We start from the raw sequence: 27,120 nt of genomic DNA on the forward strand, positions 1-27,120 counted from the left end.
CAGTGATTTCCTTACAGAGGTGCAGCCGCAGAAGGTAGGTGGCTCAGAGGATTCCAGGTATCTGCAGGATCTGCACAGAAGCCCTGTTACGGAGTACTTGCTAGTGTAATCCCAGTAGAGCTATATCTGGCTGTGGCTTCTTCCGGAGCAAGGGGTGGGGGGCCAGACATCCATAGAACAGTGAATATGAGTCAGGGCTCTATGAACTGTTCCAGGGAAGTTTCACGGGGCTGGTGGGGAGACTACATACATCCTTCCCTGTTCCCTCACCGCCTCATGGACAGACCCCTTGTCTTTCTTGTGCAGGCTGGAACTTGAGCTGGAGCCTGTTGGGGTAACATTCCATGCCCGCTTACTCCCCGCCAGAGTGGGGTGGAGGTGGGGAGAGCCGAGGAATGGACAAAGTCTTGGTTCTTCTCTCCCGCTCCCCCTGCTCCCCAGACCAGCTAAGCCAGTGCAGTAAAACAAGCCAGAAAAAAATTACTATCCCTTGAACCAGGATGGAGCGGAGGGGAGCAGGTAGGGAATTTCTGCTCCCTAAAACTCCATTTCTCCTGTGGCCTGAGATGCTCTATGGTGGTGCAGTAATGCTCATGATGCCCTGAGTGCTTGGGAGATATTTTAGCCCTGTGTATGGCTGGAGGTTCACTGAAATGTGTGACTACAGTCTGAACCTCTCAGGGTTCTGCCACCCTAGAAACAATGGGCTAGATTTTCAGAAAATTACACAGACCATTACATGAGCGGACTGTACAGCTGAGTCATTTGTGTACCCAACAGCAGAAACGGTTGCAAGGAAGCCATGAAATGTTTTAAAAAACAAGCCCAGTGACTGAGATTGGGCAGTTACAATGAAATACAAACATGTCATCTTATTTCCAGCTACACAAGAAACTGCTTGTATGAAATAACCTTCCCATAAAGAGGGTCAATATATACAATCCAAATCACTCTTGCCTATTCATGCTCTTGCTTCTTGCTTCAGGAATATTTATGCAAATCATTTACATCTGCTAAAGTTTTATGGGACGTACAAGCCTAATTATGGATCAGCATTACAAAGGCTTGCTCAGCTTTACTCAAAACCAACTTGTAAAAGCATAATGTAATCAGTAGGAAGGATGATGAGCTGCCCATGAAATGGCCTGTCTCGATATGACACTAATGCTGTATTTGATCAGAAACACCCAATATAAAGTCTGAGGTTCTCTGCAAATGATTACATACAAATCTGCTTACAAGGACTTTTTCCCATAATTTAGAACCAAAGGTTAGACTTTGTAGAAATTGTTTTCACTAAGCCTAACACTAATAAAAAGGTTTACAGCAGCCTTGCAAAACTTTAGCCATTTGCTTGTGTGGGGCAAAGTTTTGTTTGTTTTTGACAGGTGCATATTAGATGGTTAGTCTGTTTTCTATGACACTGGGTAATAGTAAGAATCTTTTGTGGCTAGGCTGGTCAATTTCCATAGAAAACATGCAAGGCTGGTTTACGCAGATTTTTTTTGAAAACCATGCCAGTGAAGACGTACCAGTGGAACGCTGGAAACCAAACCAAAACTGCATTGCATTAGCATGAGTGCACCAGAAAGTGAAACTTACTTGATACATGGTCCAAGTCCAAAGCTCAGCCCAGGTTCATCAAAGGGCTGGTTACGTTTTATGAACCTTCCAAGTGAACCTCAGCCAATGTGGATGAAGCTTTACTGTGTTTAAAGCAAGTCTGGAAAACATGTTTGAGGCCAGATCATGTTGCCAAAAGAGAAAGAGATGTGTATTCCCTTCTCTCTGTTAGGAGGACAGCTAAGAGCTGGGAGCAAGATAAAAGGTGGTGGTTGCAGGAGGAACCTCGGACTCTTCTGGGGGAAGGATGAACGTAGATAGGATAAAAGTGTCTAGAGAATGACTGATGGTAGACAATCTCATGGAGATGCTTCCACCCTTCCTTTTTTCAGTGGCTCTTCAAACACTTTCCTACAAAATTCTTAATGGATCCCATCAGGTGTGCAGCCTTAACGTTTGCCTTCCTAGCCTGTAGCCAGAAGTGTGGTATCAAGCACATTAGATACCATGAGATTAGAGGCTAAATAGAGAGAGTTCACGGATCAATCAGAAATGAAGTGGCAGCCAAGGAGATACTTTGAAGCAATGAGCTTATATTTTTCTTTCTAGAAGGAAGTGAATCTGCCTAAATAAGTATAGTCCATGCAAAATGAGTAGAGGTCTCTGATGCCTGGAGAGCCACAGGGGAGGAGATGGGATAGTTAGAATGTGAAGAAAATCCTACCCATCTATCAGCAGGCTTGTTGGGGAGGAAATCACCTTCAGATGGGATGAATGGGCCCTTTAACAAAGAGGCTATTTTGGGTAAAGTTACAATCTTGGCTTTATATTTTGTGGTACTACACAAAGTTTCTGAGCTTATTTGTTAAGCCTTTTGTACTTATCAGGACATTCTTGATCAGATCAGATGATGTCTCCTATTACCAACTAGAGAAGAAAGTATAAATGCGTCTTAGAATTTGATTGAAGCCATTTACTTGTGAGTTTACCATCCTTTACATCCTGGCTCTTGTCCTTGACATGAGTACCCAGTAGAATATCCAGTGTTAATCTCCTTTTTCCAATACAGTTTCAAGTAGCTTCATGGAAAGCAAACACCCTCTTTTAAACTTCTTAGGAGCCATCAAGTTCAGAATCAGATAATTCTCCTTCTTTAGTTGAGAAGAGCAGGACCAAAGCATTTGACTCTCAGAGACTCTCCTTCTGCAGGCTCCCTTTGTTTGGGTTAGATCCTGAATTATCTGGGAAAGGGGAAAGCTTTCTTTTCCTAAGCCTCTTCTTTCTATAGGCTAGCACCCCATATTCTATTTCACTAGCGTATACAGTATGGGACTTAAGAGCCAGGAGATGTAGGTTCTATTCCTGGATATGCCAGTGACCTGCTGTGTGACCTTGGGAAAGACACTTTATGTCTCTGTTTCCCCTACTGACCTGTGTCTCTTTTGTGTATATAACTGTAAGATCTTTGGGGCAAGGACAGTCTCTTACTATGTGTTTGCACTGTGATCTCAGTTAGGGCCTCTAGGTGCTACCGTAATACAAATCACAACGCAGAACAGAGGGTTAGCCCCTTGTGCTTGAGAAATCGTAGCTATTTGGAAGGAGAGTTGGTCACAATGCGCTAAAGAGAGCTGGAGGCTTGGAGACTTACTGTGTCACTGGAGACAGAACAACTCATGCAGTCTGGGGTCGGAATGAAGTCCTAGCTGCGGTTCACAGCTGTGGTACTCCTCCAAAGCTGCAGAGCAGAGACACCACTCTCATCATCAGAATCTTGCTCTAAACTGGTCATCTTTAAACACGTCTCTTTGTGTTAGTATGAAAATCAAGAGAAAAACGATAGTCACGGGTTATGTGGATGGTGCTTTTCTCTGTTGGAAAAGATTCCCAGAGTGGTGCTGATGACAATGTTGTCAAATAGGTACTGGAATAATAAGACAGTTTGCCAGCAGAAGTTGTTTTCAGACCAAAAATAAAATCTCTGTTTTAATTTTAGTTTCATTCCAAACCTAGAACAAATAACTAGCAACCAACCAACCAACCAACCAACCACAAAAGCATGGATGAAATCAATACAGGAAAATATTCTCAAGCTATTAAGGGGGGATTTACAACCATGACAGAAAGGAGAAAATGTTTTCCCAAAAAATGACTGCACATCACTTAACTGGCTGTTGTAGGAAAACACACTGACTAGCAAAATGTGATACCATTATTTCACACAATTTGACAGACTACAATGATGCCCTTTAACAAAGGCTTTGTAGTAAAAGCATTAAAGCAACTAAGTAAGCGCTTTAATTTCTGCTTTCAAACAACTTTTATCCAATAGGAAGTTAATCTACATTCTTGTCAGACTATTGGTCAAATCCGCTACTCACTGGAAAACCTGACCTCTTCCCAGATATTATACAAAGCAAGGCCTGTCCTTTCCTTTTTTAGGAATAGTCATAAGGTTAAACTACCCCACCCCCCCACAAACCCGTACACACGAACATACTGTAAGAATTGCCAGACCAGAACAGACCAATGGCCCATGTAGTCTGCCATCCTTCTTTTTCCATTGGTAGCCACTGGATACATAATTCGCTCATAAAACACTTAATTATACTGTACTACACTATAGGGGAAAATTTCTTCCTAACACCACCTGGTAATCAGTTTACACAATGAAGCATGATGATTGATAGCCATTATGATTTTTTCATAGCTCGAGTAACTGCAGGTGTGATTTCTATTCTTATCCATGGTTCAGCCTTTTCTGAATCTCACTAAGCTATTTGCTTCAATAATATCCTGTGGCAGGTAGTTCCACAACCTATTTACATGTTGCATTCACTTATCCTTTTCTCCTTTTAAAAATGTATTTCTTTTAATTTTATCGAGTGCCCTTTGGTTCTCCAGAATGCAGAATCAAGATACACTGGAGATGGAAAAGACCTCTTACATCATCTTGTCCATCATGATTGTTCCCTACAATATATAGTCCAATGCTTTATCAAGTCTAATTATAATATCCCAATCAATGAGGCTGCTACAACTTCACTTGACAGATCATTCCACAGTTTAATAATCTATCTCCAACTGTCAACAGTGGTCATCATATACTCTGTACTGAACACTCTTGCACTGGCTGGTGAATGGACAGGTAACTTAGGAGGTCTTTCAATCTCTAATTTCTATCTTCTTTCTTTATTCCTTATACGTGGCATCCTTTAATCCCACATCCTTTGGTTAAATAAACTACTTTTATTAAAAACCAATTCATTGCTGTGATTTAAATAAGAGTGACAGTCAAATCCCAGTTAAATTAATGAGCTGCAGTACATTGTCTTTCTAAAGAAGCAACAACCATAATAACTTCGGTGCGTATTTCAGGAGAGGTCTGGGCACTGCAGGGAGATGTCTCTGTGGAATTCAGGAGCCGGGATTCATTGTTTGTTACCTGCAAGGTCAGGTTTGGCCTGGCAGTGTCCTGAAGAGTTTGCCGGCAAGGCAGACAAGCTGGTGTGTCAAGGAGTTGTCACACAGTTTAGGAGTAGCAAAATTCTCAGGCCTGGTCTACACTAGGGTGCGGGTCAATCCTAAGTTACATAACTTCAGCTACATGAATAACATAGCTAAAGTTGACATATTTAGGTCTACTCACCACGGTGTCTTCATTGCAGTGAGTCGACAGCTGACGCTCCCCCATTGACTCCGCCTGTGCCTCTCGCTCCGGTGGAACACCAGAGTCGATGGGAGAGTGCTCGGCGGTCGATTTATCACGTCTAGACTAGACACGATAAATCGACCCCCGCTGGATCCATCGCTGCCCATTGATCCTGCGGGTAATGTAGACAAGCCTTCACTTGCTGAGGCTCAGAGGAGCAGCACAGTAACTCACAATTCTGGGAATCCCAGCAGATTGTCATATTGGCAGGCGATTCGGGAGAAATTTAGAACTGGGAGGATGTTGGGGTTGTTCTTCAAAAAGTAACTGGGTGGCAGAAGCCGGAGTGTGACCGGTGCGCTGTCTGGTAGTGTCAGGGCAAGTGGTGACAAAACCGCGCACTACTCAGGGCTGAACCCCAGAGTGTCACGCTATGTTATAACTCTCACCAGAAGCTGACTTAGACACAATCTTGTACATATTAAACTTCTCAGAGAGGTTTTATTACAGACCTTTCCTGTCCTACATACAGAAAAATGCAGAGACAATCCATGAAAGCAATGTGCTGTCCTCTGTGCTCCTTCTGCAGCGTCCTGTCTAATGTCACTTCCTGTGAAATGACCTTTGCACTTGGGAAATACAAAGTACATGATTTGCACCTACTGGGACCTCTAAAATATGCTTTTACCAAACTATTATAGAAATGCTGGCAAAATGCATTTACCAAGCCTTTCTGAAGCATTTAATTCAGTCATCAAGATGAAATATGCAGGCTGATTGCAGAGAAATGCTAAGAAATCTACTTGAGAAATATTAAATAAGCACAGCACCTGCTGGGTATCAGCTAGGGAATTGAAAATAAGTAGGATTTCCTTTATTAGGATATCTAGCTTTACCCTTATTTAGTAGATTTATTTAGCTATTGTATCTAAGATATTAATCTCTGAGTTGCCTCTGATCTGTTTGTACTGCATATGCTGTCATTAGACCAAGAGATATGAAAGACTAACTAAAATGAACAAGAGAAGCATGTTTTGAAGCGATAACCCCTGTCCAACCATATCCCCTCTATATTTTTACACATGGTTAAATGAGTTCCACACAACACGTGTTAAGAACACCAAGGGAGAGTAAAATAAATGTAAACTATACCCATGCAGTAAAGCGCTCGGCCCCAATCTGCAAAACTGTATGCTTAAAGAGACATCTAAGTCCTAGGCTGAAATCATGGTCCCAGTGAAGTCATTGGGAGTTCTACTATTGACTTTACTGGGGCCAGGATTTCATCCCTAAACAAGTGACCTGATTTTAGAGGTGCTGAGAACCTGCAGCTCCCAATGAAGTCAAAGTGGATTGAGGTGCCAACAGATAAGTGCCTATGTTTGAAAATGTTGCAATAAATCTTTATAAACCTTGTTTTTTGCTTCCACACATATCTTAACAGGAATAGAAGCAGCTGGGAACACAAAGGGGATGGAGGAAGTGGGCTGTATTGGTATTTCCATCTGCCGCCCCACCCCAACTCCTCTGGGCACAGAAAAAACATGGCACACACATGGAGAAAACAATGACAGACAATGAGCAATCAGCAAGACAATAAGAGCAACAGAAAGTCCATCACTATTGCATCCCAGACTCAATAAAACAGTGGGGACTTCTCTGAGTACCTTTCCCCGACCTGACAAAGTGCTCTGTGTAGCTCAAAAGCTTGTTGCTTTCACCAACAGAATCTGGTCCAATAAAAGATATTATCTCACCCACCATGTCTCACAAAGCAAGTTAAGGCACTACTGGCAAGCCGTCTTGCATCTAAAGATTCCCAATTGCATCACTAATTTAAGGATATTTCAAAGGCAATTCTGGTTGGCCAAAGTGGCTGTTTGCAGAATAACCATGTGCTATATCTGTCAGGCAGCCACAAAGCTAAATATACAAAAGGCACAACTCTTCCTTTCTGTTATTCATTTATGATTTTATCATGAATCCCCTAGACCAGCAGTTCTCAACTGTGGCCCCCTGGGAGGCCATAAGCTGGTTTCAGGGGGCCGTGGATTCCCACGGCTGAAGCATAGGGCCCCTAGCCCTGGTGGGGCTAAAACCGGGCACAGAGCTACAGAGCTGAAGCCCTCAGCTACAGAGCCCCCATGGGGCTGAAGCCCCGAGCTCCCAACCCTCGCAGCCCCAGCCCCCCTCCCCAGCCCTGTGGCTGAAGTCCGGAGCCCTGGGCCCCCCACCCCCGCAGCTGAAGCCCTGAGCTCCGCTTGTGTAAAGTCCCAAAAGCCTCCCCAAACACACATCCGGTGGCTGATGCCAAGGGCCCTGAAGCCCCCTCCTGGGCCCTGGCATGTTTATAGTATGTTGGGGGGTGCCTCAGAGAGAAAAAGATTGAGAACCTTTATCCTAAACCAGTGTTCATAGAATCATAGAATATCAGGGTTGGAAGGGACCTCAGGAGGTCATCTAGTCCAACTCCCTGCTCAAAGCAGGACCAATCCCCACTTAAAATCATCCCAGCCAGGGCTTTGTCAAGCCTGACCTTAAAAACTTCTAAGGAAGGAGATTCTACCACCTCCCTAGGTAACGCATTCCAGTGTTTCACCACCCTCCTAGTGAAAAAGTTTTTCCTAATATCCAACCTAAACCTCCCCCACTGCAACTTGAGACCATTACTCCTTGTCCTGTCATCTTCTACCACTGAGAATAGTCTAGAACCATCATCTCTGGAACCACCTCTCAGGTAGTTGAAAGCAGCTATCAAATCCCCCCTCATTCTTCTCTTCTGCAGACTAAACAATCCCAGTTCCCTCAGCCTCTCCTCATAACTCATGTGTTCCAGACCCCTAATCATTTTTGTTGCCCTTCGCTGGACTCTCTCCAATTTATCCACATCCTTCTTGTAGTGTGGGGCCCAAAACTGGACACAGTACTCCAGATGAGGCCTCACCAATGTCGAATAGAGGGGAACGATCACGTCCCTCGATCTGCTCGCTATGCCCCTACTTATACATCCCAAAATGCCATTGGCCTTCTTGGCAACAAGGGCACACTGTTGACTCATATCCAGCTTCTCATCCACTGTCACCCCTAGGTCCTTTTCCGCAGAACTGCTGCCTAGCCTTTCGGTCCCTAGTCTGTAGCGGTGCATTGGATTCTTCCGTCCTAAGGGCAGGATCCTGCACTTGTCCTTGCTGAACCTCATCAGATTTCTTTTGGCCCAATCCTCCAATTTGTCTAGGTCCCTCTGTATCCTATCCCTACCTGCCACCGTATCTACCACTCCTCCTAGTTTAGTATCATCCGCAAATTTGCTGAGAGTGCAATCCACACCATCCTCCAGATCATTTATGAAGATATTGAACAAAATCAGCCTCAGGATCGACCCTTGGGGCACTCCACTTGATACCGGCTGTCATCCAGACATGGAGCCATTGATCACTACCTGTTGAGCCCGACAATCTAGCCGTGTTTCTCAACGACTGGTCTGCAGACCGGCACCGGTCCCTAAGATCTCCCTGCCACAGTTTAGGAAGGCAGCAAGCTGGTCCCTGATATCAAAAAGATTGAGAAACACTGCCCTAAACCACTCCCTGGTTCTGTGAAAGCAGTCCCTCCTTGCCGGGAATTAACTGGAGTGGAGGCCCTGGAATCCAAAAGCAATAATTCTACTATTTCAACAAAAGAAACATCTCCACTGTATTCGTAGCACTTATATCCTCTTTCCAGCCTCTAGGCACTAGGGGGCAAGATCGTCACAAACAGATTTCTCACCATTATTGCTTACTAGTGGGGAGCAACAATCTCTGGCAACAAAAAGGAAGCGAGGGCCTGACATGTCTGATATGATATGAAAAACAAACAGAAAAAAGCCAAGCCCTATGATTTTAAAAATAAATAACTGTAGCACAGACTTAATAAAGCATAAAGAAACACGAAAGGTCTCTCAATATATCCTTACAGACATATCTATATATTATGTACATATGTGATTTGCAACCTCCAGGCACCTGTATCACCAAAGTCAGTCACAGGACCATATAACACAGACCTGGAGGTGAGAGCCATTCAATTAGTTTAATCAGGGTGGCAAAGCGAGGGCTGACAAAAGGAAGAGTGGTGTGGGAGTGGAAGCTGTGGAAGTGTCATGGACAAGGTGGGGAAAACAGCAGCTCAGAGCTGTAAGCCAAGTGGAGAGCACATTTTTCTGGAAAGCAGGGAATAGAGGAAAAGAACAAGAGAAGTGAGAGTTACAGGAGTGCTCTGGATAGAGAGGGAAAGTGGCAGCTAAATGTAGGAAGAGAGCTAAGGAAGCAAGGATGATTCAAGTGACCACAGAAGTTGGATACGAAGGGGAAGCACCTGTAAATGATTTGCCTGCCCATTTATTCCATAAGGCATGTGTGTGCCTTTGTGAATTCATCATGGGGAAAACAGCTTTTGCCTGCTACAACTAAACAGCTCACTTAACTAGGGTAAAAGAGTAGCAATCTGTCCATGGATGTCCCCTCTTGGGTTAATTTAGATGGAACAGATAAGTAAATTTGTAGGCCCAATTATTGAAACTCTTCACCCAGCCCCAGCGAAGGTTTCAGTGACTTCCCTCATTGCTGTTCACAGAAGGGAGAGGGGCACAGTTTATTCAGCAGTAATAATTGTATTTGATTATCCAATAATACTAAGACCTGAAGCTGAGGCGACTATGGATTTTTCCCTAAATTTGAAAAACTGGAAGCGATTAACTTCCACAACTCTTCAGGAAGGAGGTGTATTCAAAATGTATTCAATCCTGCATGGCTTGCAGCCAGCAAGCACCAGAGTTATTGCTCGCTTCTTTTGTTAGGTCACAATAATTCAGTCCTGCCTATGCTGTGTGCAAACACCAATTGAAGAAGGGGCGGGAGGGCTGAAGGCTATTACAGCATATTCTACTGTCTGGCCTTGTTGCTGCTGCTGCTGCTCCAGTGCTGTGAAGCCATCCAGGAGATCGATCAATGTACCTTTTCCTTTAACCTATCATCCCATCCATCCTGATGGGACGGGGTAGCTGTCAAATGATGTAATGGGATAACTGGATTGGAAAAATTACTTCAAGGCCCCTCACTGGTGGAACTGGAACTATATAGTATTTTAGCATAGTATTGTTAGAATCATAAGATTTTTCCCAATCTCACTGGTCCATTAAATCCAACAGGCTCTCTCTGACAGTGGGCGATACCAATATCTATAGAGAAATTATCCATCTAGCCAACTGTGCGCTGCTGTACACGCAGGAATGAGTTCCCTCCTGATACCTGGCAGGTGATCAGCTTATGCCCTGAAGCATGAGATTTGTTGCAAACCCTCATCTAACAACTGTAAATGTTGTTAGAACATGATATGAACAATAAGTCTTCTGTGTCACCTGCTGACCAGTGCATTTAAATGGCACTGGAATCAACTCAAGGGAACTTTGTTAATGGAATCATGCATAGAATGTACACAGCACATTTCATCCAAGGATCTCAAAGTGCTTTACAAAGGAAAACATATTTCACAGATGTGGAAACTGAGGTTCAGTAAAGTAAACTGACCTGACCAAGGCCATGAAGTGAGTCATTTGCAGAACTTGAAGGAGAATCCAGAAAAACAGCACTGGCAATAATGAGTTATCAGAAAGAAAGAATAGAAAGGCAACACAACTGAAAAGAAATACCCAAAGTAATTAATCTACCCCTCAAACCATGGTTTTAATAAGAATCTGCTACCCATAGATGTATATGGTTTCACGGTCTGGTTTAATAGACCAGTATTTCCCTCAAAATGGAATAGAACCAGAGTGAACTGAACACCAATAATTGAGGCTTAACTGTTGTGCTGTAAAAATCCTATTTATAAGCCTGTAGATGCTAATTATCTGTCTTGTAAAATCAAGCAGAATTGTGCATCTGCTCCCCAAATGAACTCGCATGGAAAGTGTTAAAGCAGACACCACACTGATTAATGTCTGAGTTAGGTATCTAATAGCCAGGCATTTCCTGTCTGCCTCTTTATATATGTATTTTTAAATACAAGTCTCTCCTGAACCCTCTCAACCACCGTTTGTGCAACTGTCCTTCCGCTAAAGGCAGCAACACTGCAACAGTGAGCCTGTAGGACCATCCTGGAACCTGAATTTGTCAAGAAATCAAGCAGAACCAACTATGGATAACCAAGAGGAATGTGTACATTGATGACTAACCTTTGAGGAAAAGACTCTATCTGGTGTGGGTGATTAAAAAAAAACAGCAGCTTCCTGAAAAGACATGGAGATGGAAAAAGTACACAGTATGGCATAAAAAAAGCATTACATAATGTAATAATAGCTATCAGATAAAATCTATTGGGTAAGCCTGGAAAAGAGTTGCTACTTGTGAAACACCCAACCACAGCAACAACAAAGGTGTTGCCACTGGGTATCTTTTGGAAAAACGGTCAGAATGCAGATGCCTCATATTTAGACAGGGCATACAGATGAACTCATATTACACCTCTGACTCATAGTGCATGCACACAGGAGGGCAGAGGATGGTTGTGCAACTTTGAAGCTTTGACAGTCTTACTCCTGGGGGAATTCTGCACCACTGCGCATGTGCAGAATTCATGTTCCACACAGATTTCTTTGCTTCCCCACAGAAAAATGACTTTCTGACAGGGAAGCAAAGGGAAGCTGCAACAGCAGTCACAGACCACTCCCTTGCTACGCAGGTACATCATTTCAGGCACCCGGCGCAGTCGGCGCAGAGGTAAATCACCGCAGAGCTGGGGACACCCCAGCCAGTAGCTCCTACCACTGGAGAGGACTTTCTCTTCCACTGCAAGGAGTGGCTGCGGCTGTGTCAGACCCACCCCCAGAAACCTTCCCAAGCTGCAGGAAGCTTAGCACCCTCCCCTCCTTCCTTCCCCCGTCACTCCTTAGCTGCAGGGGGAGGGGTCACTGTATGGGGAGCTGCTCCCCCATTTGCCCAAGCCCCAGGCATCCGGACCTCCTGCCAAGCTCATCCCGTACACCCAGAACCTCCTAGCTCTCCATAACTAAACCTCATGAATTGAACCTCAGCCCATGCATCTGGAGCCCCCCGCACCCAGACGCCCTGCCTCTGGAACCCCATCCCTGCACCCAGACCACCCCACTGAGATCCTTTCACTGAAACCCCCACCCTGACGAGTCCCACCCCCCTGTACCACCCTGAGTCCCCACATCCAGACCCCCATGCCACTAACCCCCAATTAGCTGCACCCAGATCCCCACCTCACGAAGCCCCACTCCCCAGTACCCAGACCACCCTGCTGAGCCCCCCCCCACATAAACCCCTCTGCTGAGCCCCAACCACTTTCATCTGGAAGCCCCTGCAGCATCCCATTGCTCCTACACCTGGAACCCCCCAATGAGCCTCTGTGGATGCAGATCCTCCCACACTTAGCCCCCCTACTTTGCTGCCTGCACCCAGATTGTCCCACACAGAATCCTCTCACCCACACCTGGATCCCCCCACAGTGAGCCCCTCCATACTTGGATACTGCCTGGTGGAGCCTGCCAGCCCCACACCTGGTGCACCTAGCACAGCGGGGCAAGGCCCCAGGGTGTTTCTGGGGCAGGCAAAGGCCTTGTGCTGTGTCAGGGTCAGGTGCAGCCTCACTGCTGAGTCCGTGTCCCTGGGTTGGGGGGTGAGGAGGCTGCAGGGTGATCTCCCACCTTCATGCAGCCAGTGGCTTGTGCTTCCTACTGCCATGCTGTAGCCTCTGCATTTATTTATTGACAAATTAAACTTAAAGAATTTTGCAGAATTTTAAAATATTGTGCACAGAATTTTTAATTTTGGGGTGCAGAATGCCCTCAAAAGTACAATCTTAAGCAACATAAATAAGGGTGACAAGATCTGGTCCTGAGTTCTCTGGATGAGAGAGGTTTTAGACATATATATAACTATTATTTCCCTTTCCTATCTCCAGAATAGTATATTAAAATCCACTTCATTCTCCAGTGGAGATCGCACATGCCCAAACTCAACTCCAAGACACTCACCCACATCATTCTCCAGGGAAGATGGTTCTTCCCCAGTGTACCCTAAATAGCCTAAATATCAAGAGGGTAATTTATCACTAACCTGTGTGCTGTTAGCAATAAATCCTCTTTTACTATGGTCTTGAGTGACCTTTCCAAAGAAGCAGTTTAAATAAAAGAAGAAGAAGAAATTAACCAGCGTTCTATAAACAAGTAAGCTTTTGTCTTAATCTTACTGTCAGAATCGTCATGAGTCTGGGAAATACAACGTTTCAGTATATAACCAGGGAGGTGTTATGAGCAAGCCTAAAAAATGCCACCACTTTCTATCAAATCGCAGGAAGGAAAAAAAAAAACGTATGGAGCTGGTAACGGGGAACTTATGACCTCTCCAAGGCTTACCAAAGCCAGGTCATTCTCAGATAAATTGTTTGCTGTACATTTCCTTCTTGAAAAGCTTCCTGATGAAAAGAGAAGGAAGATGCCTGGCCCTCTGTAGATACGGTGTTTCTTAAATCCTTGATCAAAATCAAATATTTCCTTTCCAGGAAAGGACGTTTAAACAGACACATCTGTTGTATGGACATACACACTGTCAAAATGACATTCAGAACCTGCATCTTAAGGACAGATCCTTCTCACCGGTAGTTGTTTTATGATAGCCTGCCCTCTCTTTATCTCATAGAAAATGAATCCAACACCCGGTAGGAAACATCTTTGGGAAACAAACAATGTCTGTGAAATGTGGCCCTGTTTTTTGTTTTATTTTTGTAATTGAATTCTAGTGCCCATAAAAATCAGAAACTAAAACAGTGGGTAGAAACAGGCATAGCACAGCAAGTCTTTATACAGACTTTATTACCTATTTCTACCACTGCATCTCAGCCCTGATCTGTAACCACCTTGTGTTTGAATCTTGGGCCTCTCCTTATGTAGCAGGGACTTGTGTGGCCATGTTGAATAGTACCAAAATGCATGGTGGTTGCAGCGTGATAACTAGTTAATCTGTTTTTGCAGAGATTCAAACTGATACAGGAAAGGTGGGTGATTTTAGTTACATCATTCATGTGGTTTGAGTTGTCTTTGATGTTCTTCAGCTGATACTGCTGGCAGACAATCTGAGCAGGCTAGAGAATATAAACCCACCTAATTTAGCTGAGAATGTTAAATAAGGAATACCCTCTTTTGCAATATTTCTTTTCCTCATCTGAAAAATTCGGAGCCTATCAAAAAGAATCGTGATAACTCCTCTTTGAAATATAGAATCATAGACTATCAGGGTTGAAAGGGACCTCAGGAGGTCATCTAGTCCAACCCCCTGCTCAAAGTAGGACCAATCACCCACTGAAACATCCCAGCCAGGGCTGTGTCAAGCCTGACCTTAAAAACCTCTAAGGAAGGAGATTCCACCACCTCCCTAGGTAACCCATTCCAGTGTTTCACCACCCTCCTAGTGAAAAAGTTTTTCCTAATATCCAACCTAAACCTCCCCCACTGCAACATGAGACCATTACTCCTTGTTCTGTCATCTGCTACCACTGAGAACAGTCTAGATCCATCCTTTTCGGAACCCCCTTTCGGGTAGTTGAAAACAGCTATCAAATCCCCCTCCTCGCTCTTCTCTCCTGCAGACTAAATAAGCCCAGTTCCCTCAGCCTCTCCTGATAAGTCATGTGTTCCAGCCCCCTAATCATTTTTTTGCCCTCCACCGGATGTTTTCCAATTTTTCCACATCCTTCTTGTAGTATGGGGCCCAAAACTGGACACACTACTCTAGATGAGGCTTCATCAATGTCGAATAGAGGGGAATGATCATGTTCCTCAATCTGCTGGCAATGTTCCTACTTATAGAGCCCAAAATGCTGTTAGCCTTCTTGGCAACAAGGGCACACTGTTGACTCATATCCAGCTTCTCGTCCACTGTAACCCCTAGGTCCTTTTCTGCAGAACTGCTGCCTAGCCAATCAGTCCCTAGTCTGTAGCAGTGCATGGGATTCTTCCATCCTAAGTGCAGGACTCTACACTTGTCCTTGTTGAACCTCATTAGATTTCCTTTGGCACAATCCTCTAATTTGTCTAGGTCCCTCTGTATCCTATCCCTATCCTCCACCATATCTACCACTCCTTCCAGTTTCGTATCATCTGCAAACTTGCTGAGGGTGCAATCCATGCCATCCTTCAGATCATTAATGAAGATATTGAACAAAACTGGCCCCAGTACCGATCCTTGGGGCACTCCGCTTGATACCGGCTGCCAACTAGACATCGAGCCATTGATCACTACCCGTTGAGCCGGTCGATCTAGCCAGCTTTCTATCCACCTTATAGTCCATTCATCCAGCCCATTCTTCTAACCATCTCTTCCTCCCCATGCTCATTATATGTAATTTTAAGTCATGTCTAAGAGAGTTCCTTATCCATGTTGTTCTTAGAAATTAATCCAAGGGAATTACTAGTTTCTCTCTCTCTTTTTATTTCAGTGGTGCTCAAGGTAATGGCACCTCATCTCACTTCTAGAATGAACATAATATAATAACATAAGAATGGCCCTATGGGGTCAGACCAAAGGTCCATCTAGCCCAGTATCCTGTCTTCCGACAGTGGCCAGTGCCAGGTACCCCAGAGGGAATGAACAGAACAGGTAATCATCAAGTGATCCAGCCCCTATCGCTCATTCCCAGCTTCTGGCAAACAGAGGTTAGGGACACCATTCCTGCCCATCCTGGCTAATAGCCATAGATAGACCTATCCTCCATGAATTTATCTAGTTCTTTTTTGAACCCTGTTATGGTCTTGGCCTTCACAACATCCTCTGGCAAGGAGTTTCACAGGTTGGTTGTGCGTTGTGTGAAGAAATGCTTCCTTTTATTTGTTTTAAACCTGCTGCCTATTAATTTCATTTGGTGACCTCTAGTTCTTGTGTTATGAGAAGTAGAAATCACCACTTCCTTATCTACTTTCCCTTTACCAGTCATGACTTTACAGACCTCAATCATATCTCCCCTTAGCTGTCTCTTTTCCAAGCTGAAAAGTCCCAGTCTTATTAATCTCTCCTCATATGGAAGCCATTCCATACCCCTAATCATTTCTGTTGCCCTTTTCTGAACCTTTTCCAATTCAAATATATCTTTTTTGAGATGGGGCGCCACATCTGCACACACTATTCAAGATGTGGGCGTACCATGGATTTATATAGAGGCAATATGATATTTTCTGTCCTATTATCTATCCCTTTCTTAATTAGTCCCAGCATTCTGTTCGCTTTTTTTGACTGCCACTGCACATTGAGTGGATGTTTTCAGAGAACTATCCACAATGCCTCCAAGACCTCTCCCTTGAATGGTACCAACTAATTTAGACTCCATCATTTTATATGTATAGTTGGGATTATGCTTTCCAATGTGCATTACTTTGCATTTATCAACATTAAATTTCATCTGCCATTTTGTTGCCCAGTCACCCAGTTTTGAGAGATCCTTTTGTAGCTCCTCGCAGTCTGCCTGGGTCTTAACTATCTTTAGTAATTTTATGTCATCTGCAAATTTTGCCACCTCACTGGTTACTTTTTTTTCCAGATCATTTATGAATATGTTGAATAGGACTGGTCCCAGAACAGACTCCCGGGGGACACCACTATTTACCTCCCTCCATTCTGAAAACTGACCATTTATACCTACCTTTTGTTTCCTATCTTTTAACCAGTTACCAATCCATGAGAGCACCTTCCCTCTTATCCCGTGTCAACTTACTTTGCATAAGAGCCTTTGGTGAGGGACCTTGTCAAAGGCTTTCTGAAAATCTAAGTACACTATGTCCATTGGATTGACTTGGTCCACATGCTTGTTGACCCCCTCAAAGAATTCTAGTAGATTGGTGAGGCATGATTTTCCTTTACTAAAACCCTGTTGACTCTTCCCCAACAAATTATGTTAATCTATATGTCTGAGAATATTGTTCTTTATTATAGTTTCAACCAGTTTGCCCGATACTGAAGTCAGGTTTACAGGTCTGGAATTGCCGGGATCACCTCTGGAGCCCTTTTTAAAAATTGGCATCACATTAGCTATCCTCCAGTCATCTGGTACAGAAGCTGATTTAAATGATAGGTTACAGACTACAGTTAGTAGTTCTGTAATTTCACATTTGAGTTCCTTCAGAACTCTTGGGTGAATGACATCTGGTCCTGGTGACTTATTGAAGTTGAATTTATCAATTTGTTCTAAAACCTCCTCTAATGATACATCAATCTGGGAGAGTTCCTCAGATCTGTCACCTAAAAAGAATGGCTCAGGTTTGGGAATCTCCCTCAGATCTCAGCCATGAAGACAGATGCAAAGAATTCATTTTGTTTCTCCACAATGGAGTTTTCGTCCTTGAGTGCTCCTTTAGTGGCTCGATCATCCAGTAGCCCCACTAGTTGTTTAGCAGGCTTCCTGCTTCTTATGCACATGCCATCACCCTACTCTGGCTCACTTATCAAAATAAGATTGCAATTAATCCTTCTGGAAGAACATATTGTTCACGTAGATACTCAATGCAAGATACACAAATACACAAGACTCTTCTGGAGGCCTGAATTTTAACATGATGTTTTGTACAAGTAAGATGATGGAAGAACGCAGTGGATTGGTAATGAGATAATGAGAATTTCATTTCTGAGTCACTAGTTGAAAGCCAGCACCTGTCAACAATAACCAGAAGTTATTACCTTCTAATAGGAGTTCAACGGCCTATATGAAATGGATTCAGTAGAACAATCTAGTACCTGAGGGACTGTTGACCATATCAACAGACAAATCAAGGATTAAATAGACTGTAAGCTCTGTGAGGGCAGGAATCATGTCTTTTTCATATATCAGTAATTAGACAGATGTGGTAACTACCCTTTTGCAAGGGTTGAGACACACTTGTGAGAAAGCTCCACCATGTGTGTACCCATACTCTGAATAAATACCGGGTTCCAGGACCATCAATTCAGCACCTTCAAGCAGCACTTCATTCTCTACAAACATATGAAAAAATACTGTTATTCAAGAATATTTATATCCAGGTTTTATTTCCACAGAATGATCTCAGATGTTATGTGGAAGGATCCCTAGAAGGTGCCTTGAAGAATTAAACCCTGTACTTATTCACTCAACAGATGATGAGATGTACAGTTATCAAGCTTAAAACTGGTGCACCTTCTGGATGAATGCTTAAAGAAGAACGTTTAAATAGTTCTGATTCAATTAATATTAGTTTTTATTCAGCATCTGTAATAATAGTGCATACAAAGTGCTCAACATTTAACTGTTTGCACTGGAGTCCTTGGAATTATGGAGTCGGTGGGACAGTATCTTCAAGAAAACTTTCCTGGGTGGTTTCTTGGTTTTCTGAGTTTTCATTCACAGCAATTTCCTCAGAGAAAGCCTCAGAAGTGGCAAGATAGAATTTTCAGCACAGAAGCCTGCCACATAGGGCTGCCCAGCGGGAAGTCTTCTCAGCAGGTAGTCTCACACTTTTGCAAAGACAAATGATCTCTCCTATGTTTTCTCTAGCATAATTTTTTGGCATCAAGGAAGAAACAAAAAACAAACAAACAAAAGCTCAAAGATAGATAGATAGATATATAGATAGATAGATAGATAGATTTATGAACATTAGGTTAAACCTAGAAATATTAAACAGAAAAGGTCTAACTCCTAACCTATTCCAGAAAAATGCAGGTTTTTGCATTTTGGTTATGTCATAGAAGTTAATGGTTTAACCTTCAGCCAAACTCATCAGAATGCACAGTGCTGACCTACAGAAGTACAAGGGTCAGCTGGAGAAAATGGTTAGGAATCATCTGACAGAAAAAATGCCCTACTGGCATTGTGGGGAGATACATGAACTCCAGCTCAAGCCAAGTCTTATAGCAAAAGAGTGGTTTAAGTTCAGTGAGTTGGACAAAATTGTAGATCCTTGGAGCATGGAAGAACGGTGCTAAAGATGGAAGGCTACAAAGAAGCTACTCATTGAAGGGCTCAAGCATGAATGCTTAGCTGCTGGTTCACAGAACCACAGACATCAGTAATGGAAAAGACCTATTAGATCAGCAATGATATTTTTCTCCATTGCTTTGTTCAGTCCATTTTCAGACTGGACACAAACTTTTGAACGCTGATGCAGAATTTAATATGAACCTTGTGAAAGTTGAAGGCTGTTCAGATCTAGGGTTCTTGTTCAATCCATTATAGAAGGAGGCCCAAACTGGAAGTTCAAATTCGGATTGAAGTTGGAACCAGCACTTTTTTTCCAAGTTTATGGGGGTGGCAATGGTGGTGTTTTGGATCAGGCGCTCTGTTTCTCTCAATTCCAGTAACAGGACTCTAATCCCTTAGGTGTGCATATACATGTAGGTCCTTATTCTTTTGTAAAGTGTTTTTTGGGGAAATATAGACTAACTAAACTGAGGTGATCACAGTGCTAATTGATTGTACTCTATACCACAAGTTCCATGAAAGAAACACTAGCTTTGTCATTCTATGTTCATTAAAGCAGGTGCATACAACTCAGGTGATTATACCCAAGCAACACAATAAGTGATAAATCAGTCAAGCCTACATTATATTGCATTATGAATGAAGGGTCCAGGTCCTGTCACTAATTAAAAGCTGGGGAAAAGGGTTTTGTTGACTTCATAGTGGGGCAGGAGTGAGCCCTGAAGGAAAAGGTGATATCTTCTGAGAAGAGGAAATCACTCAAAGAAATAAAATGGAACATGCAAAGTTCACCTTCTGATACAGCTGAGCTTGTGGCCATGCGCAACACTTGTGGACTTGGTACATGACGATTATGCATGTTGATTTACACTACCTTCTAGGAGAGCATGTGTCTTAAACTGGACAGGAGAACAATGCCTACCCCAGTGCTCTCTTGTATAGAATTTCATGGCAAGTAAGTTACACAATTAGAGAGAGATTACAATAGACATCACAATAGACATTGCTATGCATGAAGAGAAGCAAGCAATTTATTCCCAATAGGGCCCATAGCTTTTTATTGCCTTTCTAAAATCCAGTGAAGCTAGCTGTCATTTTGATTCAGGAGACTGAGCTCTGATCAAAGTTTCTCTCAGCTTTTCTTCCTTTTGACGAGACCTCAATCTCTGCATGCTGGGCCACAACCTATCTTCCAACTCTATTACTTTATGTAAAATTTTGTAGACAGCAAGGAAGAAGGCAAGCCGGAGTCTTCTTGATTAACATCAGTTCAACCCACTAGAAAATGAAGAAGCAAGATAGGCGCATGAATACAATGAATGTAAAACCAGCCTAAATGCGTGCTAGCTGTGTTCTGAAAGTAAAAGAAATAAAATAAAGGGAGAAAAACATAACACATAATTCCATTACCACATTCTTCAAGTCTTCTGAGACTAAGGGGCCAAGGTGTCATTAAGGCAGCAGTAAGCATCCAGCACCCTCCTGCTAATCTAACATAAAACTGGTTGTTTTCTGAACAGAGTAATTTGTCTGGCAAATCCCCCAGCACAGGTATTCTATACTTTTCTCTTCACAGTACAAGACAGAAAGGATGGCAGGTTAACCTCTAAACCAGCTTGACTCATCTTTTGAGGAGGCTCCTTTTGGAGGGAGAAAGGTTTGGGAGAGCCACTAATTAGAAACTTATCTGACACATGAGAGATGATGTAGCTAAAAGTCACTGATAATAGAGGTGAAAAAGACCTATTAGGTCAGGTTGCCCATCCCTTCCCACCCTCAGAGCCACTGTGATTGTACCCTGTAATATATTCTCAAGTGCTTTGTTCTCTCCAGCATTAAATTACACAAGTGACTAGACTTCCAGGATGAAACACACCATACAATAATTACAGTATTTTGTGCCTGAACATTTCTACCTCAGACAGATTGCTAATCAGACTGTTAATGATTTAGCTGAGGGGGTAAGTACTGTGCTAACTTTTCATAACCTTGATCCCTGACCTGAGGGAACTTTAATCCCCTCCAGAAGTGAAACAAAATTCAGTCCATCTTTGGAAAAGAAAGAATTTAATATAGTGTTACTGAAATGTATATCAAGGGGGTTTTGTATGACAATGACTACTTTCTAACAAGGACTAAAACTTATTTTTAGTGAAGTTCACATTTTGAAGGCCATCTGCATTACAGACAAAGCTCAAATAGAAGAATAGAAGTATCTGCACAAAATCTCTGTTCTCAAGTTCTCAGCTTTTTAAAGTGCTTTTGTTTAACGTAATGCAAGCTTTAAACCATTTCTAAGAACTTACCCTACCTCCAAGGAGACATTGCTACAGGAGAGTTCCATACACATGGTAAGTACTTATATCTCAAATGGCATCAACGCCAATTAAAACAAGAGTTGGCTTGAGTCAACGGACCAGCGGTTCATTTTCAAAAGCACAAACAAGACTTAGGCATTCAACTCCCATTTATGTCTTTGAAAATCTTCCCTCAGATTCCAATCTCAATTACACTGTTCTAAACCTGGAGTAACTCCAATGAGTTCATTCGCATCCCTGTAAATCCAGAGTTCAACTCAGTGGAGTTACTGTAGACTTAAACCAGTACAAATGAAATCAGAATCTAGCCCCATGAGTCTACAATCATTGCTGGACTCACAAGGGAGCACATACTGTGATTTCCAGGCCCATTTGTTAGGATATAGATATTCAGGCCTGTCTGCAAAGGCCTGTACTTTAAGAATTTAGGTGTATTCTTATCGCTTGGCTAGTTCTAGAGGTATAAAAGAAAGAAATCACTGTCTGCTGGTGTAAGGGCCTTCTCTTACTGTGACAGTTTGTGACCCTGTACTTAGGCTCAGGCCTTTGGCTAAGCAGCAGAGGCAGCCATAAGCTGGGAAGCGAACGGTCACATCCTCACATTCCAAACTAGTCACACTGAAATAAGGTGCTATTGGGCTGTTAGGCACTATCAGGACAGGACTGTATTCCTATCACCTCCAGAGAAAGGGAAGTGCCTAGAAAATGTAAAAGGAAACTTAGTTTGATAGCATCCTGTCTGGCAAGAACTCACTTATCAATAGCTGGGATGTGAAACCCTCACTTCAGTATTGTCTTGTCATTATAGTTCCCACTTTGCTATTGTTTGTCTGTATAATCTCTGTCTGGTTCTGTGATTGTTCCTGTTTGCTGTATAATTAATTTTGCTGGGTGTAAACTAATTAAGGTGGTGGGATATAATTGGTTACATAATCATGTTACAATATGTTAGGATTGGTTAGTTAAATTTCAGGAAAATGATTGGTTAAGGTATAACTAAGCAGAACTCAAGTTTTACTATATAATCTGTAGTCAATGAGGAAGTGAGTGGGTGGGGGTGGGCGTGGGCATGGGCATGTGGGTAAGGGAGATGGGAACAGGGAATGGGGGTAAGAAAATTGGAATCATGTTTTGCTAAAGGGGGAAATGGGAACAGGGAATGGGAGTAAGGAAGCTGGAATCATGTTTTGCTAAAGGGGGAAATGGGAACAGGGACACAGGTGTAAGGCTCTGTGGTGTCAGAGCTGGGAAGGAGGATACTAAGGAAGGAAACTGGAATCATGCTTGCTGGAAGTTCACCCCAATAAACATCGAATTGTTTGCACCTTTGGACTTCGGGTATTGTTGCTCTCTGTTCATGCGAGAAGGACCAGGGAAGTAAGTGGGTGAAGAAATAAGCCCCCTAACACCATTTTGCAGAGAGAGACAAAAAGTTCTGATGAAGTTTTGATATTGTCCAAACTGACACAGACCTCCATGCCTTTTAAGAAGTTCTCCCATCACTAATATTTTTCCATTCCTGCCTAAAGTTTGCGTCTGCAGATGTACGTGCTGGTCTTCATGTAGCCTCACTCCTAGAACATGTCCAGTGCTTGCTGAACTTTTCATGAATTACCTATTAAATACGCAGGCTTCCAGGTGCGCAATGGAGCTGACATTTTTACCCTTTAGGATCAACACAATCCATATCTTTTGTAGAGAAGGATCTAAAGCACAGAAATACCTTGATTTTCAAAATACACTTGGGCAAAGGAGAGAAAATTGTCCTTATTGACCCTTCAGCTGCCACATCATCATTTTTCCCAAGTGCTTTCCCTTTTGCCATTTATTAGCATTGCTAATACCTAGCACCTAATGTTTATGCCACTAGCAGTGGTTCTGAAAGCCAAACTGAACTTTTTAATCCATTTATCTATTAATTTATCTAATTAAGGTTCACAATGACAATGCTATTTGTTTAAAAGTGTCCTCAAACTAAACCAATACAGAACACGCATGCATTCAAATCAATTTAAATGGTCTTTGGTAATGTTTTCCTTAATCAGTTGGTAAGTGTTGCATATTTGAAGGGATGCAAAATTCATTTTAACTTCATCAGAATTAAGTGATCTACATGAACCAACGGGTAAAGATGAAATAGTATCAGTTGTGTGTTTCACAAGACCCATGCAAAGACCCCGGTGAAGTTTGCAGAAAAATTGTCTTAGAATCTGGTTTCAAACTCAAGAGGAAAAAAAGTTTCAGTGAGATTTAGCAGTAAATCTTACATGGTAGCTTGGACAATATCTGTGTAGATATTCTCTGCTACAACTGTGTTATTTGCACAGTAGCAAAAGAGGCTAATGCCACATGCATGCTCTGCATGTTTATTACAGGATTTCTTGTGCTTTTTAAATATGTAAAAACTCAGTTATGATTCTTTGGAGACTGAGTGAGATGTTTTGCCTGAGTATCCATGCCTGGAGCTGTCACACATAATATCTCCAGAGGCAAGGGAGGCACACAGGGAGAAGGTCCCTTGCGATGACAATACAAGAGTCTACCCAGCAGTCCCTCTACTGTAGTCTTCCTAGAATGAAGAGGACAGAGCCATGGCTATACTTGCCCCACCCAGGAATGTCCTCTCTGGGGACTCTTAACTGGCAGCTCCTGGCAAATGGTCAACTGGACTCAAAAGTGGTCATCATGTATTCAGCTACAAAATCTGCATGCACATTTGCAGTGACTGCATGTTCAGGGTAGGTACATATGATTACACACTGATTTACAGAGCTGACTCATTGGAAGATCAAGTTTTAAGTTAATTTCCTACGGTCACAGAGGGATTCTGTAGCACAGCTGGAAAGGGAACCCAGGTCCCCAGACTCCCTCCCCCTCAAGAAATTGTACTAGCAGGGGTATAGACTGCCACACTGAAGGGAGTTGTTTCATTTGGTTATTTACAAATACTTCAGAGCATCTTTCAGACCCCACAATAATACACGTTGACGCCATGCCCTCAATTCTAAATCCCCATGGATTTATGCCATTCTGCTCAGCCTGAAAATGCATGGAGGGACCCCCATTCATTCTTGACGTTTGTGTTTGAACATGATTAAGGACAACCATGGCTGTTTTTTTCCTTCTCTGTATGAAGCATCACTTTCCTTTCAGCTGGTTATTTATAGCAAAGCATAAGATATTTTTAAGGTAAGGAAAGGCACAAGAAACCAGGCTGAAAATGCAGTTAGCTAAGGTTTCTTTAAGTAAAAATGCATGGAGAAGTCTTCTGAAAATATTTACTTCCTAAGTATTTTTTATTTTAATACTAAACTACTTGCAAAAAGAAAATGAAAAGAAATAAGCACAAGATATTTGTGCTCCAACCTGCACATAAGAAATCAATCCTCACATTAGCATAGTTTTGAAACTTCCACAGCATGTTGTCTATGTTAATTACAAAGGACAGACATGGTCTGGGGCATATAACCATTCACTTTGGCTGAAAATTGACACAAACCTTTAAAAATAAGAAGTGAAGAAATAAATGTGATGGGCTGTTTTTCCTTTGCATAAAACAAGGAGGCACTAGGGGCCTGCTCTAACTCCCACTGAAGGCAACAGGAATCCATCCACTGATTTCAGTGGGGAGTGAAAACAGGCTCTTGGCGTTATACAGGACAAGCAAGAGCCATGCCACCCAAAGAGCTGCTCTCCTTGATCAGTGGAGACGAGATCTGGTTGAGCGGGTTTGCTGGATGATGTCTTTTTGAGTGACAGACGTGGCCTGAGTAACAGATGTGTGTTCAGTACACACATCCTGTTGCCAGAGTTTCTTTCTCTCCTTCCATACCCTATTTATCTTAGCTGACATTGAGCTGTTGAATTAGGCTTAATATTGGAAATGCTTTCCGGGTTAAATATTTCTGTTTAATAATCCCAGGGGAAAGTGCTAAACCTAACTAAAGGTGCCTGCCCACAAAAGGCTCACTGGTGGGGGGCTGATCATGACAGGCACTGAGTGACTCCTGAGAGGTGCTGACTTCTGTGGGCACTAAGAACCTAAAAGGACTGGCCCCTAAGATTCTTGCATTTGTTTTATTGCTAGATGATAAACCGGGGACTTCTGGAGCTTAGTGCATGAGCCTCTACAGCATGAGCTAAAAGCCAACTAGCTGTTAGCTAAGGCCATAGAGCAGATTCATTTTATCTCTCTCTTTAAGTGATCTCGGTGCCACTACATGGGACAGAACACCACACACCAGAAGGTGTGTGGGTTACACTAACGTATGGGTTATCACAGAGGGCCGGCTAGGGAGCACCTTACTCGGTCTGGTGAACAATGGAGGAACTGCCTAAGGAACTGCTCATCAGCCTGCATGAGAGGTTTGCAATCTAGTCCCTGTTTTGTAACTATATTAAATGCTGCTTTCATTCCTAAGATTCCCCCCTCCAATCAAAAAGTGAATTCAGCATCAGCATATTTGACCTCAGTAGGAAGAAATGAGGCCCCATAAAAGGCCCCACAAGAGGAAACTAATTGATTTCTGTGTGGGTTGAGAGGGAAGGGGTCACAAAGGTACTGTGGTCAACTAATACAAAACAGAGAAGACAAGAGGCGGGTGCCAGTGTGGGACACTGAGTGCAGAAATCCCAGGTGAAAGATGCCAGGCTGCCAGCCTGGGAGATTGAAGCTCTCTATTTAGCTGCAGACCAGGGACAGCACACGGGCAGGGCAGGCTCCCCTCACAGTGCCCCACCAATTCAGCTTAATCCTGACAGGGAAGAACTACTTGTGGAGTTCATGCTCCAGATCTGCTCGATCCCTGTCCCTTTGTGGAGATAGCCAGCCACGGAGCATATTGTAGTGGTGTCTGGACTGAAAACACCAAACTGATAACTCGAACAGAAAGCCAACAAACAGCTGCCAGATGGTGGGTAAGTCTTGATCGCTTTTGACCTGGGCTGGAACTGGACCAAGGGCCACCCAGAGAGGGAAAGCTTTGTAACCCATTACCAGCAATTGGTCCTCTTACCCAAAGAGCCAATAATTTGGGCCCTCACTCAATTTCAGGATCTCTGAATGTTGTTACTTTAGAAACCGTATCTTATAAGAGAAGCCAAACACACTCTGATGTTTATTTTTTTCCCTTCCTTCCGTTACACGTTAAGGTCCAATCCTGCAATCAGACCTGAACAAACAGACCCTGACACCTGCAAGGAGCCCCGACTTTTTCAACTACGGACTCAAACAGGCCCTTCATTTCCAGCTATGGATATAACTTTGAGTACCTGTTACATCAAAGGAATACCAACTTTTCTGGGTAAAATGAATGCACAGGAATGAATTCTGCTCTCTATTATGGTAGCATAAACCAGGCTTACATCAGTGCAACAGAGCACAAAATAAAACCCACAGGCTTTTAACCATATTGGGATAGGGAATGGTCATAGATTTGTAAATCAAGTGGACCAAGGTGGCATATCTTGTATATACCAATAGTTCCCCGATAACCATTAAAATGTTACATGGGATTAAATATTTGAATTTATCCTCTATAGTGGCTGTGTTCTCAATTACAACAGAACACATTTATTAAATATCAGACTTGTATTAACATCACT

At 42.9% G+C, this 27,120-nt stretch overlaps 1 protein-coding gene across 4 annotated transcripts in view; it reads right to left on the reverse strand.

Moving 5' to 3' along the window:
* TENM4 (teneurin transmembrane protein 4) overlaps positions 1 to 27,120 on the reverse strand; it is a 448,178-nt gene that overhangs the window by 346,955 nt on the left and 74,103 nt on the right. Inside the window, exon 4 of one of the 4 annotated variants that reach the window (XM_077842115.1) lies at positions 25,085 to 25,091. The exons of the other annotated variants lie outside the window; for them this stretch is intronic. Coding sequence (XP_077698241.1) covers positions 25,085 to 25,091 — 7 coding nt within the window. The remainder of the gene's footprint in view (positions 1 to 25,084; positions 25,092 to 27,120) is intronic. 4 annotated transcript variants of the gene reach the window in all.

Source organism: Eretmochelys imbricata, chromosome 1 (assembly GCF_965152235.1).
Source record: "Eretmochelys imbricata isolate rEreImb1 chromosome 1, rEreImb1.hap1, whole genome shotgun sequence".
Taxonomy (NCBI): Eukaryota; Metazoa; Chordata; order Testudines; family Cheloniidae; genus Eretmochelys; species Eretmochelys imbricata.